Raw genomic sequence first — 18,767 nt, forward strand, 5'->3', positions numbered from 1 at the left:
GCCAGTCGCCGACTGGGCATCATCCGTCGTGCAAAGTCCTTCCTTGGCACACCTGAGCTCCTCACCACATACAAGGCTTTCATCCGCAGCTCAATGGAATACTGTTCTCCCCTCTGGACTGGTCATTGGAATCATTGGAATCTCCCGCGATGAAGCTATCTCTGAGGGCCTGTCACTCACTCACCGCAGGCAGGTAGGTGGTCTTTGTCTTCTACCGACTCCTCTCCGGCCTTGCTCCCCCAGCTCTCTCTGTGCTCTGTCCCCCAAATATTCCTACAGGTCGCACAAGATCTGCCAGCCACCCTCTGATGGTTAAACTGCCGAAATCTCGGCTCTCTGCTCACCTTCACTCTTTCATTCCTCTTTTCTCCCGCCTCTGGAACAAACTCCCACACTCACTTCAATCACACTCCTCCCTCCAGGTCTTCAAAACAGCTGTTCACCACCATCTCTTATCTTCCCCCATCCAAAACCTTGATCTTTTCTACCCCCACTAATTCACCCAAGATCCACCTTGTTTGAAATTCCAACTTCTTTCCTGGAAGTCTTGGCAGTGTCCATATGTTTTATACCTCTCCCACCCCCCACCCCCCTTCCCATGCCTCCCCCCCAAAGCCCTCTCCCTCCCACAGTTCTCTCGATGTCTCCATGTCTCTCGGTCCCTGCTCTCAAATGTTGTGTTTGTGTCCTTCCCCCTCTCTCCCCATCTTGTCTACCGCTCCCGATGTTATTTGTTTTGTGTGTCCGTTTGTCTTTCTGTGTGATTAATGTTCGCTCTTTCACGAGCCTCGATCTTGTATACCAAAAAAAAAAAAAAAAAAAAAAAAAAAAGACAGACAAACACACAAACAAATGTGACACCTGAACAAATTTACAATTGCGATTATAAGAGGGGGGGCCGGGGGGGGAGGGTGGACACTTATCCAACCAAGATATACTAGTTTTGCATTTTTAATTAACTGTGAAATTTGTAGAATTTGTTTTTCACTAGGAAGTTGTGAGTTACGGTGTGTAAATAAAGGAGAAAAAAGTGCATTTAATGCAATTAACTCATAATTCCAGGCAACAAAAGGTGAAAATTTTGAAAGGGGGTGTAGACTTTCTTTATGTAATGTATATTTCCAAGAGTGATAGGTAGCTTTGGTATGGATGGGTTATGGTATATATATGTGCAGTGACTGTGATGTCTGTCTCATCAAAAGGTGAATGTGCTGTTTGTATAACAAAGTTGTCCTTATGCTTGCCTCCCCACCCCCACCCCCATTGAAAATAAGTCAATAAACTGATAGAATGAATTTTAAATGTGGTGTTGATAAAGCACTGTGATGTAGGGTCAAATGGTCTCCTCATATATTGAAGTTCATGGTATTTTCGAATGCTGTTAGCTGTAGACTTTCTCGCTATTAGTATTGGCTATAGGTTTGTTGGTGTTGGTTGTAGGTATCTTGCTATTCGCATACATCTTCTATTTTTGGGGGATACATCATCGAGGCTCGTGCAAGAGCTAGAGCAGAAGGGAAGGGAAGGGAACAAAATGGTGAGTGGGGAAATACCAACAGCAGAGTAGAAGTGAGACCAAGATCAAGGGGATGGGGGGAGGACATGGGGCTCAACAAGCAGGCTGAATGGGGGGGGGGGGGAGGAGGAGGAAGGGGGAGCACACAGGGTGAATGAAACCGGAAGAAGAGGAAAGGGAAGGTGATGATGAAACAAAAAAGGAACAAACCAACAGACAACTAAAAACAAAAAACTAAAAGAGGAAGGAGGGGGCAAATCACAATAACCTGAAAAGGGGAAGAGCTTGGGAATGGAGTCATTTGGGGTAGAAGACATCATGAGTATGGATGAGGGTGGTGAACAGCTGTCTTGAAGCCCTGGTTATTAGCTATAGGTTTCCTTGGTATTAGGAAACACCTCTTGACCAGACTCAATGATGTAAACCAGACTGGGTGGCATAAGGTGAGACCATTTGCCCGAGTTCTGGGAGGTCAGTGGTTCAAACCCCATCTGAGTCATACCAAAGAGTTCTTTTTTTTTACGGCATGTGCTGCTTCCTTGCATGAGGACCAGCATTTAAAAGGAAAGAGCATGGCGAAATAGCGCTGGGAAGGCAAAGGCGAACCATCGTAAAAAGTTCCACCAGGAATAACCCAGCCTCAAATTTTGTGTTTTAAAAAAATTCCGTTTTGACCGCTGTGACCTTAAGCCCACGCCACCTGGGGCATGAACCGGGATCAAATCCAAAAAAATCGCTACATATTTCATGCGTCTCCTAATGTTGATTGCACATAAAGTTTCATTTAAAGGTGTTTACAAATGTGCCCGGAATTGAATTGTGAAGCCCAGGTGGCGGGGCCAAAATGATTGCTCTCACCTTCTTGCCACGTGGTGCTCATAATTCCAAAGTTTGGTGAATTTATTCCCAACCATTGGAGTAAATAGCATGACGGATGGGACAGATAGAGAGCCGATTACAATATCCCCCCTTTTTTTCAAAAAGCGTGGGGATAATCGCACTGCTTCTGAAACACCAAGATGGCAGTTTATAGCTGGATCAGGATTCCAAGCCCAGGCTAGACAGCTGGGAGGTGAGTGTGCATACCTCTACGCTATCCTGCCACTCCACGCTTACATACATCTAGTTTTCCCCCTCCCCTTCGACAAGGTCAGAGTTGGGGGACATTAAAATGAGCTCCGTCCAGCCGACCGACCATCTGTCCATGTTCCTTTGTGTATATATTTCAAAAACCGGTGAACATTTTGCTTTCATGTTGCAGATATCTCTTCATCATGACATTATCTCAACCCGATTATATCACGGTGGTGATTGGCTGAATTATATTGTCATGGCAACTATCTCGATAACTTGTCTTGTGTACACGATATTTCAAAAACAGTTCAACATTTAGCTTTCATATTATACCGATCTAATCCTCGTACCATCCAAAACGCGGGGGACCTTGAGTATCACCTCCTTGTAATTTTAGCGATAGGTTCTCTTGCTCTTAGATTGTTTGTTTTGGAGGTTTTTCTTGCTTTCAAACTTCATTTTATTTCCCTTCAATTTGAGATGAAAAAAGTCAATTTCTGCACATATCCATGAAAGCAAGTCTTCCAAAATCTCATTCAGACATTGTCAACGTTGCCTTTAAAATCGTTAACTGCATGAATGAATGAATGAATGAATGATCGTTTTAAGGCCATTTTTCCCCGCGAGAGCGAGGGTTAGCCTTGCGGGCCCCATGACAATCATGGTTCCCTGTTTGAGGCAATGTTTTTATGGCCGGATGCCCTTCCTGACGCCAACCCTTGGTCACGCTCTTACGATGCGCAGGGATACGGTGTACCTATTCTAAACCGGGGTACACACAGTGATCATTCATCCCAGAAAGCTGGTACTCAATTTGCCGACCTTGGAAGGATGACAGGCGGAGTCAACCCCCCTGGCGTTAATTCAGCGATCGACCGGGATTCGAACCCAGGATCCGAGGATCCCAAGCCGGCACCCTAACCGCTAAGCCAACACCAACACCATTAAAAATCGTTAACTGAATATTATTGAGAAAACTGGGCTGCATATTGCCTGTGGTGTTATCGTTGGTTTGCAAGTTTTTGTGGAACATTGGAGCAACCTCAAAAGGATGACGTGTTTTCACAAGGTTGTGTGGAGACTTCCTTCATTTTTTTTTTAAACAAAGGCTTGAAAATGTTATAACTTCACAAAAAAACGAAACTTTCTTTCAAGTTATCTTTTATATTTTCCCTCCACACTCAACACCACACCGGCGACCCTCTTCGCCCCCAACGTCATACTTTCATTTCATGCCCTTGGTGAGAAAACCAATTCTCCCTGACCAGCGTATTAAAAGGGCAATGTGATACCAGTATGACAAACGCGAAGCAAAATAAATAAATAAAGAGATACCTATTTCAGAGGACTATGTTCCTCTTTTTATCCCCACGGTTTTTGAAGAAAAAAAAAAACCGGGGATATTGTAATCGGCTCCATCTGTCTGTCTATCCGTCCTGCTATATCCTCCCAAACGGTTGTGCATAAATTCACCTAACTTGGTAGTTAGGATCAGCACATGGCAAGAAGATGCAAGTGCAGTATCAATTTTGGGCCCTCGCCCAAAAAGTCAAATGAATGAATGAATGATCGTTTTCAAGGCCATTTTCCCCGCTAGAGCGGGGGTTAGCCTTGCGGGCCCCATGACAATCATGGTTCCCTGTTTGAGGCAATGTTTTTATGGCCGGATGCCCTTCCTCGCCCTCACCCAAAAGGTCAAATACCAAAAAAAAATGCAATTACAGGCCCATCTTTAAACATTCAACGAAATTTTGTATTTGTAATAAACATTGCAGGATGCATGAAAGAATTAATATTTTTGGGACTTGACCCTCGGTTCATTCCTCAGGGGGTGGGGACTTCGGGTCACAAGGGTCAAAACAGGGAAAAAAAAAAAATTTGACATTGGGCCATTCCTTGTGGAACGTTTTGCTATCTTTCAACTTTGCTTTACTTTGGAAGCATTGGGGATTTGCGATGGCACGCCATCGACTTAATTCGCGTTTCTTTTTTGCAAAGTGCTATTTCAGGCATTTTTTTAGGTTTGGGAGAAAATAACTACTTGCAATTTCCAGTTGCAGTAACAATTCTGCAAAATGAAAAAGCAATACCTTGAAACTAAATTTATTTTGCTGATGTGATGCTTTGCATTTTACCAGCAATTACTAATTAATGAAAATTGCAAACCAAATTGGTGATGGTTGGATTTGGATTTGCTCGGCAAAAGGGGTCAATCGATAGAGGGCATGGCATAACAAAATGAGCCAGCCATCAACATTTCCTCCATCAAACTTCAACAAAGTTGGAATCTGTGCACTTCCTTGCACAGAGAAAACCAAATTTCAGAAGCTAAGTGGAATGGAACCTAGTTCGTATTTGGATGAGGAAACTTTTTGGAATTTCTCCCACCCAAGTAACTATTAACAGGGCGTTATTGACCGATGGATGGCAATATAACCGAGTCAAGAGCATGCTCACATTTGAACTTTTTAACCTCTGGGTTTGTCCCCCTGTGGTGTTAAATGTGACGGAAATTGCCTTTCTGGTGTACCATTAACAACGAGTGTTGCATCTCAAAAGAATGCCATGCTTCAGATAGGGGCACAAAGTTAGTCATTTGATAGCATCTAGGAAGGGTATGTTACAGATAGCACAGTATATTTTGCAATAAATTAGATTGCCTATGGCATGTTAATACCAAGAACAAATTCCTTGCTTGAGGATCAAATGAGAAATGAACCTTACTATTTTAAGTTGCAATTAGTGCTGTGCAATTAATGGATGTTAAGTTGCAATTCGTGTGTAGCCGTCACCTAGTGCATACCCTCATCTAATGTGTAACCCTCATCTAGTGTGTAGCCCTGACCGAGTGCATGCCCTCATCTAGTGTGTAGCCCTCATCTAGTGTGTAGCCCTCATCTAGTGTGTAGTCCTCATCTAGTGTGTTGCCTCCATCAAGTGTGTAACCCTCATCTAGTGTGGGGTGTAACCCTCATCGAGTGTGGGGTGTAACCCTCATCGAGTGTGGGGTGTAACCCTCATCGAGTGTGGGGTGTAACCCTCATCGAGTGTGGGGTGTAACCCTCATCTAGTGTGGGGTGTAACCCTCATCTAGTGTGGGGTGTAACCCTCATCTAGTGTGGGGTGTAACCCTCATCTAGTGTGGGGTGTAACCCTCATCGAGTGTGGGGTGTAACCCTCATCTAGTGTGGGGTGTAACCCTCATCTAGTGTGGGGTGTAACCCTCATCTAGTGTGGGGTGTAACCCTCATCTAGTGTGGGGTGTAACCCTCATCTAGTGTGGGGTGTAACCCTCATCTAGTGTGGGGTGTAACCCTCATCTAGTGTGGGGTGTAGCCCTCATCTAGTGTGGGGTGTAGCCCTCATCTAGTGTGGGGTGTAGCCCTCATCTAGTGTGGGGTGTAGCCCTCATCTAGTGTGGGGTGTAGCCCTCATCTAGTGTGGGGTGTAGCCCTCATCTAGTGTGGGGTGTAGCCCTCATCTAGTGTGGGGTGTAGCCCTCATCTAGTGTGTAGCCCTCATCTAGTGTGTAGCCCTCATCTAGTGTGTAGCCCTCATCTAGTGTGTAGCCCTCATCTAGTGTGTAGCCCTCATCTAGTGTGTAGCCCTCATCGTGTGTGTAGCCCTCATCGTGTGTAGCCCTCATCTAGTGTGCAACCATAATTTGTGGCCTTTGGTCTCGTGATGGGTGAGGTCCATAAAAAGTCAAGGTAATAAGCAAGACAACTATTCAAATAAAAGGCGAGATAAACACATTGATAGAGGGGTGTGGTAATGGCATAGGCATGATGGGCCAAATAACCTCATTGCATCTAAGTCTACTTCTTTCTCTCAATTCAGCATAAATAAATCAGCACCCTAACCACAAAAAATAATATTCTACCATTTTTTTGAAAAAAAAAAAAAAAAAAATTTTTCCTCACCTCAAGGACTGGACCAGCCCCCAGGATAATCTGCTCAACACCACTGGCATAGCCTTTTTGACTGAGTGCTGTTAGGTGATGAATGAGGAAGTTGGTACTTTGCGTTTTTCCTGAGCCACTTTCACCAGATATGACAATGCACTGGTTAATACGACGACGGAGCATAGTGTGGTATGCCGCATCAGCGACGGCAAACACGTGGGGTTGTAACGTCCCAAGTCGGTGGTTATCATATAGCTGCACATACTTGGGATTGTAAATGGGGAGGAACTTGAAGGGATTCATGGCGATGAGAATTGCTCCGATGTAAGTGTAAATCTTTTCCTGCTTGAAACGCACACGCAAGTTGTCAAGCAACGAGCGCTCATTGAGGTCAGGCAAGGCGCAAAGATCATCATAGTCCTGGGTGGTGGATGCTGGTAGTAGGCCACGCTCCACCATAAGGCGGCGTTCTTCCGTTACACGTAACCATGAATGCAAAGGCCCCTCATAGCGAATTGAACCGTCAACGTTCTTCTCTCTCAACAAAAACCGGTAATCCTCGCGTGAACGCACTGCGTTGCCCTGCTCATCAAGTGCTGCTCTTGGCCACAGGAACATCCGCTGTGCAGGGAAGTCTCCAGGGGTGAGTACCCATTCCTCACCACCAAATTCTCGTACCTCAGCGAGCACATAGCACTTTCCACGCTCGAGACTCAGCTTACCAATAAGCATCTGTATTACGTCGGCGGCACTGGTATCACGACGGGCCAGCACAGGACAGTATATGGTGTCCTCCGCAATGCTTCCTGGGTAAACTCGCAGCGTGCATTCATCACGTTCATGGCGGTTCGGCCGCCCACTGCTCCCAAACTCATAAAGGGTGCTCATGGCTCTGGCCAACGCTGCAGTTTACCTCCACATCAGTCAGCCAGCCCTTTCCTTTTCTTTGAGCTGTGTGAGACAAAAGGACAGGATGTTTCATTACAAGTATGCCCACGGAAGTACAGCACTGCCATTGTTTGAAACTGACTCTGAAACTTTTCTTGGCATCAGTACAAAACATGCATCAGTATTTCTTTTTCTTGTTACTTAAAAATATTCCACATTGTGAAAAGCAAATTAATTGATAAAGTATTTGTTGATAAGTTTATTAATAATGACAACTTTTACAAACAACAAAAGTGTTGCATTAGATAAAATAAAACAAAATGCCGTTTTGCGAGATGTATCACAGAGAACAGAGCTGGCTGGATCGCCAAGAGGTACGCACACACGCCTGAGCTGTCTTGCCTGGGTCTGAATCCTGACCCAGCCTAAATTACCATTCCTAGTGTTTCACATTCAGGGTCATTCATCAATGTGTGCGCCATCCCTGAGATGGACGTTAAACCGGGTGTCCAGTTTCCTGACATTAGTTGATAGACGTTAAAGATCCCACTGTGTCCTTCAAGAAGAGTGGGCGATTTATCGCCAACACCCTGAACAAATTCAAAATTCCTGCCCTGACTACTGCTGGAAAGACAAAGGCAAACCGCCCAGTATAATCTGTGCTGTGGGGCTGGTTTGGCAGCACGGAATCTAATTTTGGGCGGAAGGCCAGAAAGACAGAATATTGATCATTCACAATTACTAAATAAAAGGCAAAACGACAAAAAAGTATTTGCCCTGACCCAACTTGTATAATGTTATATTTTTGCCATTATTTAATACTTCTGTTACAAGGCCTGCACAAAAATTATGTCATGATGGTGTGTCAATGCAATCACAAGGTTAAAAACAAACCCAGAAGCTGAAAATATGTTCACTACCACAAAAGGGCCAACGAGGATGCACTTTGCTTTCAAGTTCCACGTAAAGCAGCACAGCTCATGGGAAACCTCCTAGCAACACATGTTAAATAAAGTTCCGAGTTACCATAACTTTCACTGGGCACAGAAAGACCGTGTAATATGGCAAAAAAAAAACAAAAAAAAAAAAAAACAATCACAGCATAAACTTGAATCCATGCGAGGGTTGCACCAACACCAACCAAACACTCTTGCATTTCATGATTCACGTGCAACTCGAACATTATTCAAGCATCAAGCGTATGATGATACGACATGTAAATCAAACACGACAAACACATTTCATGATAGTACACAACATGATAGCCTGGCGTTGGCTTAGCGGTTAGGGTGCCGGCTTGGGATCCTAGGATCCTGGCTTCGAATCCCGGTCTATCGCTGAATTAACGCCAGGGGGGTTGACTCAGCCTGTCATCCTTCCGAGGTCGGCAAATTGAGTACCAGCTTGCTGGGATGAATGATCATGGTGTGTACCGTGATTCAGAATAGGCACACTGTATCCCTGCGCATCGTAAGAGCGTGACCAAGGGTTGGCGTCAGGAAGGGCATCCGGGCATAAAAACATTGCCTCAAACAGGGAACCATGATTGTCATGGGGCCCGCAAGGCTAGCCCCCACTCTAGCAGGGAAAAATGGCCTTAAAACGATCATTCATTCATTCATTCACACAACAGATGTCAGTAGCATCTTTGCGGTTGGTCTCTCTCGTATTTTCTTGCATCTCATCCGCCACAACTCAGCCATTTATCACTCCCTAACTGCCAGCAGTTCACACCAGTTCATCCCCAAACAAACCCTTTCATTTTTTCAATACTGGTTGTGTCGACCCATCGCTCCGCTGACGATTTTAATCAAAAGACAGCATGTTGTACATCAAACATATTGCATATCTATGAGTCTCAATGGGGATGCAAAATATGGTGAAACACATGGGAAAAGGATGTTTTTTTGGAACCTGTGGCTGTCGTTGTTGTTGTGCTCCTTCTGTGTACTTCAATAGATTTCTCTATTGCTTCACAAAATATTACTATATATATATATATATATATATAAATATAAATATATATATATATATATATATATATATATAGAAATATATATATATTATAATATTGTTGTGGTTTTGAGAATAAAGGCAACCCCCCTATAGTTAGTTGCACCACAACATGTAGCCTCGCTTAGTCAGTTATTTATTATTAAATGTGAAGTATAGTCTCCTTCCCAGTGTTAGTATGCGTTGAGGCAGGTAGAGAAAGGGTAGGCCTCATTGAAGCCTGGAATGCCATGTCATGGGCCTAGGGCAAGTCTAACAGGCCCGAGGGAGGAGCTGGAGGGCGTGGCTGGTAAGCAGCGAACGGCCAATGGGATCTAAAGGGAGTGGCCAGGAAATAACAGCCAATGGGAACTAAAGGGAGTGGCCAAGAACGGTGGCCAATGAGAGCTAAGGGGAGTGACTAATGAGGGGCTGTCACGACACTTGACCCCCGGCGGCCAGTGGAGGCCCACAGAACATTCTAGTTCTATAAAACAGAACATTCTATAAAACCCGGCCCGGATCCCCGAACTCGCTCTCTGGCCCTGGACTCTGAACTCTCTGGCAGGACGATCTCTCTGGCCCTGGACTCTCTCTGGCAGGACGATCTCTCTGGCCCTGGACTCTCTCTGGCAGGACGATCTCTCTGGCCCTGGACTCGCTCTGGCAGGACGATATCTCTGGCCCTGGATTCGCTCTCTGGTCTCTCTCCGTCCCGAGATCCTGAACACGCTCTCTGCCCTGACGACCTCTGCCTGGACTCCCTGCACGTGCGCTTCGCCTCGCCTCGCCTCGCTGACTTTGGGACACGCTCCGTGGATTCCCGTTACGTGCACGGCTGAGATCGACGTCCCTGACGCGAACATCCTCGGGGGGACCCGCCCAACGAGCCGTCCAGGCGAACTGCACCAAGCGGCCACGCTTTGTGCGCATTCCCCTCTTCCTCCCTTTCCCCGAACGAGTCTGAGGGCCCTTGTCTCGGAAACGTAAGTAAGGCTGTTAAGGTTCTCCTCTGTGTCCCTTTTCTATCACCATTGTACATTTGTGAATAAATCCTGTGGTTTGTTTACAACTTGGCCGTTTTCGTCCCTTCACCATTGGCCTCGCATTGCACGAGTTAAAACCGCTCGATCAGGTTCATCGTGATTAACGGCACGAGTCATGCGATGCACAAACCGCTCGGGCGTACCATACCAGCGTGACTCATGAGGTTCAGCCCCCGTTCTCGCAGCTGCGTGTGTCGAAGGTACTCGGGTTGTGACCGTTAACCCTTCCATGCGTTAGCTGTGGGTTTGGCGGCTGGAGCAATCCGCCCCCACGAGTGTAGAGTGGGTAGCGGCCTCGTGGACTCGAAGCTCGAGGGGGAGCAGGGCTTAACCCCCCCCCCCCCACCCCCCCTCAGTACGTCGACGAGCTCGAGATCCCCAACAATATATATATATATATATATATATATATATATATATATATATATATATATATATATATATATATATATATATATATATATATATATTATATATTATATATATACATATATACATATATATATATATATATAGATAGATATATATAGATAGATATATATAGATAGATAGATATATATATATATATATATATATATATATATATATATATATATATATATATATATATATATATATATATATATATATATATATATATATATATATATATATATATATATATATATATACAGACCTGACATTTAATATAGAATATTTTTTTTTGTGGGGGTGAACTTACTTTTCAAGATGTCTTAGAACCAAAAGTTCATTGGAATCATGTTGAAAATATTCTAGATTTTGTTAATGTGACCTTTCAGGCGTGGCTTTCTCAGGGGACGCCTGGCACGATAGCCTGCTTGAACCAGTCGTTGGTTGACTAGCCTTCTGGATACAGGCACATTTGTCAGTTGCTGCCACTCAGCCCTAAGCCGATTAGCTGACTTGGTACGGCCATTGCGGACTAACCGGTGCAGCTGGCGATCATCCCTCCTTGTGGTTCTGCGGGGACGTCCTGGCCTCGGTATTGGAGTAGGGACACCCCTCTGAGCATTTCGTTTCAGGATATTTGACACCTGACCATGAGTGATGCCATACTGCCGAGCAATAGCACGCTGTTTCATGCCGTAATTTCGTAAAGCCACCACTCCATGACAAACAGCATTGTCGAGTTGACGGACCATCTCCAGAGGAAGCGGCAATAACTTTTGGAGACGTGCAGCAGTTGTTTTCCACCAATACAGAACGCAACAACCCTTGTATACCCGACTGTGAAGCCAATCATCAAATGCATCTGTCCGGTACATTTTGCCACGCCACCTGTGATATAATCCTGTTGTTGACTTCTTGCTGCGACAGACAATCAGTGACATGTTCTTTTAACAAATAAATCACCAAAGTATAAAGAAACTCACTAGATTGATATACTGAGTTAAGAAAGTAAACCCAAGTCAAGAAAAAAAAAATATTCCATATTAAATGCCAAGTCTGTGTATATATATATATATATACAGGGGGCTGCAAAAGTAGGTATTAAAAAAATAAAAAAAACCCACCTTTAGAGGCCATTTGTCCCGCAAGCGGGGGTTGGCCTTTTTCGGGAACTGTGGTTGTTGTTGTTTTTCGGTCCCCTTTTTGAAGCAATGTTTTACGGCCGGATGCCCTTCCTGACGCCAACCCTTTTTGCCGCCTTTAACGACAAGCAGGGAATTACCAGTGAACTGGTACTCAATTTGCCGACCTCGGAAGGACGACAGGCTGAGTCAACCCCCCTGGCGTTAATTCAGCGATTGACCAGGATTCGAACCCAGGATCCTCGGATCCTAAGCCGGCACCCTAGCCTGCAAAAGTAGGTATACAGTAATGAAAAAGAAAACCTGCGCACAAAACGTATTTTATTGATTATACAAGCATATCAATAATAACATATCAATAATAAACATATTAATCCCTCAAATGTTCAAACTGTTTGCCCCCGGCATTCACACACTCCACTCGTCGAGTGTGGACACCCATGCACACTCTGGCACAAAGGTCTTTATCAGCATCAATTTCCTGGCAAGCCTCCCGTATGAACTGAATCATGGCATCAACAGAATGTGGCTTGCGTGCGAAAACCCTGTCTTTTACACATCCCCAGAAAAAGAAGTCCATAAGGGGTGAGATCCGGCGAACGTGGTGGCCAGTCAAACGGCTCCCCGACGTCCAATTCCACCTGTTGTTAATTTTCGTTAAATCGTTAAATTTCCACTTTACCTGCAAATAATTAATAGATGTATGATATAAAAAAATTACGAAAAAAAAAATATAAAAAATGGTAATAATGATTTTAATGAATTCTAGTATTAAATGAATCCTGGCACCACTATTATAATACTGGTAATACTGGTATAATCCTTACTGTATACCTACTTTTGCAGCCCCCTGTATGTATGTATATATATATATATATATATATATATATATATATTATATATATATATGATTCTAGGGTTCTAATTTTTCTAATTGTTCTAATTATTAATAATAATAAATATTCAAGACCCTAATTCTAGGGTCTTGGCTGGCTTTAAATTCTAGGGTCTTGAGTTCAAGCCCATTAAGCCATTGAATTAACACCAGGCGGATCGACTCAGCCTGTCATCTTTCTGAGGTCGGCAAAATTATTACGAGCTAGCTGGGAAGGGGGGCATTGCATCAGCGGCTCAGTCGTGCCCCCAGAAAATGATGCAGCCAAGCAGCCACAGAGTGCATATTAATAAATAAAGCTCACATTCCTGCTTCTTCAATGCTGGAAAGAGGCCTTTTTACACAAGCATTCAAAAAATTAAATGGGCATAACTTTTTTTTAAGTAAATAGATCGTTAGCTTTCCAACTGTACCATTTTTATGATTCTACAATTGCAGGAAAAGCAAAAGCTTGAGGTTGTATCGCTTCTTCTTTGCAAGACTTCTCTTTCCATTTTTGTAATTGATATATGCAAAACCAAGATTTCTGTACAACTCCACCCTGTTGCCTATATTATCATTTTCCTGTCCTCCAAAATTACCTCTTCACATTTCCAATCCTGACCGTCTCTCCAGCCCAAGGTAGGGGTTCACATCATTCCATCCAGCCATATTTTTTGCTTCTCTCACTAATGATGTGCAACAGTTCCATTTACATCAGCCCATTCCCTAGAATTTTTATTGTGCAATGCTAACCTCACTCGCTCTAAAGTCAACTTCAAATTTTTTTTTATAGGAAACATACCCTAAAATATTCACTGCAGTGCAGACTATTGCCAAAACAGACATCAACTTTTCATTCTACAGAGTGCTGACCATATGCTGATTTGTAACCTCATAAATCAAGTTGCCGGAACATAGTTCATTTTCGTGAAGTAGTTTGACCTTTATGAGTATAATGCTTGAAAACGTTTCCAGTGTCCACGTTTTTAAAAGTTAACGAGCAGGAAGGAAGATGCTCCGCACTTCTACATCAGCAACATTGAATTTTAAACAGCAGACCGTTTCCCCATTCCAAAGACATTACAACACAACACAACACAACATGCATTTTAAGGCCATTTTCCCTGCTAGAGCGGGGGTTAGCCAAAGACATTACAACGCAGCAGACAAAAGTGTACAAATGTTCTCATTCATATGGTATGAATGAATGAATTCACAAGTGTTTTTGATCCTATCTGTCAGAAAAATGAAGGGCAAAAAAAGGCAATTCTCTTTAGTCAGCAAAGCATTTCAACATGTGGCAACTATCAAGAATCAGTTCAACATTATGTATGCAAGTTTTAGCTTTTTATCAAAATAAAATAATAACTAGAGCCAAGTCGATGGCGCACCATCACAAATCCCCACGCTTCCTACCGAAAGCAAAGTTGAAAGATGGAAAAAAGTTCCACCAGGAATAAACCAACATCAAATGTTTGAGTTTTTTAAAATTCCCCATTTTTGATCCCTGTGACCCTATGACCCCACCCCCTCGGCCCTAGGATATGAACCTCAAATACAAAAAAAACGTTACACATTTCATGCATCCCCCCAATGTTGATTGCATATACAAAGTTTCATTTAAAAATGTGCCCGTAATTTTACACCTTTCGGTACTTGACCTTTTGAACCTGCCCCGGAAGGGCGGGAGGGGGAAATGACATTCCTCTAACACCTTCTTGCCATGTGGTGATCCATAACCACCAAATTTGGTGAATATCTGCACAACCGTTTAGGAGGAGATATCGTGATCGACGGACACACAGATGGATGGAGCCCATTGCAATATCCCCCGTTTCTTTCAAAAAGAGTCGGAAATCATAAGCAGTTCCAGTTACAGTCCAACAACACCGAAGCAGGAGTGTAGGCCATGCCAAACAGCAGTCAATGAAGCAACGAATGAATGCACTGGATAGTTTCACATTGCCTTCTACCCAGGTCAGTATTTTAACCCACAAACACCAGATTAAAGATAAAGGACCCAGCCCAATAAACCAAACCAATAACTCAGACAAACGAAAGAGCACAGTCGGAAACAAAACGCACAATGTCGTCCAGGCATGGCACACCGCTTTGCCCTCAAATATTTTTGATATCAGACAAACTTTGCACAATGTCACATCTCGGATCAGTCCAACACACAAAACGTACAGCCCGGTTTGAAAATCGACTTTCACTAGAAACATTAAGATGGCAAGTGACGCCATTTAGAATTTCACCATGCAACCAAAGCGGCAGTTTTTAGGAGTCCACTCCTCACAGAAGAGTTGCTTGTTGCTGGAATTTCATGAAAACACATTTCTACATGGTGACCCAAAAGTACCTAATGGAGTTGTCATTCATGCACTTCATATGTGAATGCCTTGTAGTTGCATCATTGCTGGGAGTGCCGCCATACCGCTGATGCAGTGCCCCATGGAAGTTAGAGCAGCAATTTTATAATTTGGACATGGTGCTGGCGATAGCTCTCGTACTCTTCGTGAAGGACACCATGGGACCTTTAACTAATGTCGGCAGACCGGATGCCCGATTTAATGTCCGTCCGAGGTGTGGCGCGCACACACAGTGATTCCTCGCTCTGCCTGTGAGACACCAGGATGACACTTTATAGCCGGGCTGTGATTTGAAGCCAGGTTCGAAGAATCAGGGGCGAGTGTGCAGGCCATCCTGTTGACCCTATAAGAATTGTGAACTTGTATTTTTGTGTCTAACATTATGACTGATCCCCTCGCTTCTATTTTTCAAATTAACTGAATAAACCTGGGAAATGGAAAAGCAACACATTTAAGTTTCATTAAACGAGACCTTTGTCCTCATGTTTGCAGATCTATCACTCACAGATAGCAGGAATGTCTGTTGGAGGGAAGTTTATGAGGGACTGTCTATGTTAATCTCTTCGTTAACCTCGCAGGAGATGGTATTGCATTTGGATCCATTTGTCTGTTGGTCCGCACAGAATAAATATGATTTTCTCGGCAACCGTTGGTCTGATTGACAGGAAATTTCCACCATATGTGCAACTCCACCTGTATAATTTTTTTTATAATTATGACGGCATAGGTCACGCGGTATGGGCGCAATCTTGGAAAAACCGAAAAACTTTGCACGTCTATATCTCCGAAAGCACTGCATAGAAAAAAAATTGAGACGTGGCTCATTGTAAAGAACTCTCCATGGGGAATAAAATATGTTAACGATGTCATAGGTGCCTCCATTGTGACATCATAATTCGACAAGTACAAAACTTCATCTGATCAAGATGAAATTTCTTGCGCATCTCGGATAAATTGGTGGAGGAAAAAAAATGATGACGTCATCAGTCACGTGGTTCGGCGCTATATTTGTTTTAAACACAAAAGCCTTAAAAACCACTAAAAACATCCTGGCGAGGGTCTGCAATCTGATTGCTCTTTCTTGTTGTAATTGTACTAGGAACAAATTATTAAAATATTTCACAAGTTCACTCTGTACTTTTGACCAACAGAAACATTTCATAAGTTTACTCGGTACTTTGACAACCTTGTATATTTATAGTAAAGAAGACCTAAGAAGCATATATTTTGACAGAAGTGTAGTGTACATATTAAGTATTCTATGCATTACAACGAATAAAATACATTTATATATAAAGTTTTGCATGTCGAAACACAAACTAGCAGATGCAGAAGCAACATTAATAAACCAAAAATAATCTATATTGTTGTGGATTTGAGAATTGTTGTGTTATTTTTGTATTGTTGCAAGTGTAATGAATTCTTGTAAATCACCCCTCCGTGTTGTGTGTAAAGGTCAAAGGTCGTCCCTAGTTAGGCCATATACAATCACGTAGCAAATCATAGATCTCCCTGTTCAGTAGTTATCTCCTTATTATGTGTATTAGTTTAAGGCTCTGTTCCCACTAGTTGACACTGCATTGCACCAAATGAAATAAGGTAGAATCCCCTTTCAATTGCCACCAAAACGCAATTGCCGGACAGCGTTCGCTGCCCTTTGGCTGGGGCTCGCTCGAATCACCCCAAACTCCATTACGCACGTGGTCAGCTCGGAGAAGAAGGGCGTGGCCCGCCCCTCGTCATCATGGGCGGAGCCAGGAAGAGCCCGTGCCAGCCCACCGGCACTGCAGTGAGCGGCCCGGTAGGCGTGCCCTTGTAGCCCACGGCTTGATCTCAAAAAGGGCAATAAAAAGGGCGACGGAGGGACTACAAAAGGAGATGAGTAAGGAGGGCGCACGGAGCAGTCAGGGAAGGAGGAGCTGAAAGTGGAGCTTTGACGTGCAGTTTTCGATCTGCTGTGGCGAAGCAACGCGACGTGCGACCCAGATTGCGGAGGATCAGCGGCCGCTCACCTCAGCCTTGCCGTCTACAACGGACCGGACCCGCATTCCCTCCCCGCCTTGTGATCCCGCCTCGTCCTTCCAGCCATCCCTCTGGTCCGAGCTGAACCTTCCTCCCTTTCCAGCCATTCGTGCCTGCCTTCATTTCCCCATTCGTGTGAGTCTGTCTTTGTTTGTTCTGTCCTGGGTTTGTAAGTAAGACTACCATAGGTAAGCTAGCGTTGCACTGTGTCCTTCTGGTCCGTCCCTCTTTCTGCAATTATTTTCTTATTCTTCTTCTCCCTTGGTTTCTTTGATTGTGTAAATAGTAATTAGTAAATAAATCATATTTGTATTTCCCACCTTTGTTCTGCTTCTTCTTCACATCCGTGTCGCTTTAGTGATTTCCCAATTGAATACCTGTGGCACGATTTGGCCAACGTTCAAGAATCGGGTCTAGTCCTTGTTAATAGTTCGTTGCCTGCGGTTGCTAAACCGCTCGGCAATTAACATCTGTCCACAGTACGAACGCGAACGGGGCTGCGCACCTGCCTTTCCAGAGGTAGCTGTGTAGCATCAGGAGCGGAGGACGGCCAGTGAAAATAGAAGGGGGGATTAACCCACCCCCCCCCCCCCCCCCCCCCAAGGGAGTGCCGTACTCCGGTCCGTAACAATATATAATGGAGCAAGCCAGATCCGTTATTCACAAAAATCAAATCAATTAGTCCTTGTCACACACCCAACCTGTCATCAAGTTTCGTCCAAACCCGTCCATAACCTTTTGAGATAGCCTGCACACAAACAAACAGACAAACAGACAGGGTGAAAACTCAACTTTGTCCACCTTCAGTGGGCGGAGGTAACAATACTTTTTCATTTGATGCATTCTTCAGTTATATACAGGGTGATTCACATACGACGTACTATTTTGTTTTTGAATAACTCTGTTGCGTGAACCGATTTACTTTTAATTTGCAGCACTTATAGACAAATGTTCCCCATTTATTAGGTGAAAATTTCATTTAAAAATAATTGATACAAATTTAGTATGCGTCTCGATATGGCGGCCGTCATTTTTCGATCACTCGGAACAGTCTCTGCTTGTATTAGAGCATGGTTTTCTGCAGCTTTTCATCAGTGATCTCCCAGAAGGAATCATGAACATCGCCCCTTTCCATCAGACTTGTGTGCCATCGCAAAATTGATGCATTGCTTGGCAGCACCCCAGCTTCGACCAAACTCCGTTCGAAGACGTCGTTTCACTTCGATTAAGCTTTTTGTGGCCTCATACAGGTTGCAGCTTTTGCACGCTCCTGACTGTTGTAACTTGCCATTCTTGCTGATTTTTTCTTTACATTATGCTACTAAAAAGTCTAAAGCTGACTCGAAGACCGGTTCCATAATTATCAACGTTTAAGAGCAATTTAATCGACATGTTAATCGACATGTCATGTCATGCAAGGACGTCAAGCTGTTTGTATGTGAATCACCCTGTACATATCCGAGCCATCTCTCAGAGAAACTTCCATGTTCATCTGTCTTTGTCCTTGGTGCCTCAAAATGTC

General features: G+C 43.8%; 1 protein-coding gene across 8 annotated transcripts in view; it reads right to left on the reverse strand.

The window, feature by feature from the left end:
* LOC137421000 (unconventional myosin-IXa) overlaps positions 1 to 7,464 on the reverse strand; it is a 285,807-nt gene extending 278,343 nt beyond the window's left edge. For all 8 annotated transcript variants that reach the window (XM_078772058.1, XM_078772064.1, XM_078772060.1 and 5 more), the window contains exon 1: positions 6,514 to 7,464. In XM_078772058.1, coding sequence (XP_078628184.1) covers positions 6,514 to 7,383 — 870 coding nt within the window. In that variant the 5' untranslated portion in view covers positions 7,384 to 7,464. The remainder of the gene's footprint in view (positions 1 to 6,513) is intronic.
* Positions 7,465 to 18,767: the final 11,303 nt, after the last annotated feature.

This window comes from Myxine glutinosa, chromosome 2 (genome assembly GCF_964187855.1).
Source record: "Myxine glutinosa chromosome 2, kmMyxGlut1.1, whole genome shotgun sequence".
In the NCBI taxonomy this organism is placed as follows: domain Eukaryota; kingdom Metazoa; phylum Chordata; class Myxini; order Myxiniformes; family Myxinidae; genus Myxine; species Myxine glutinosa.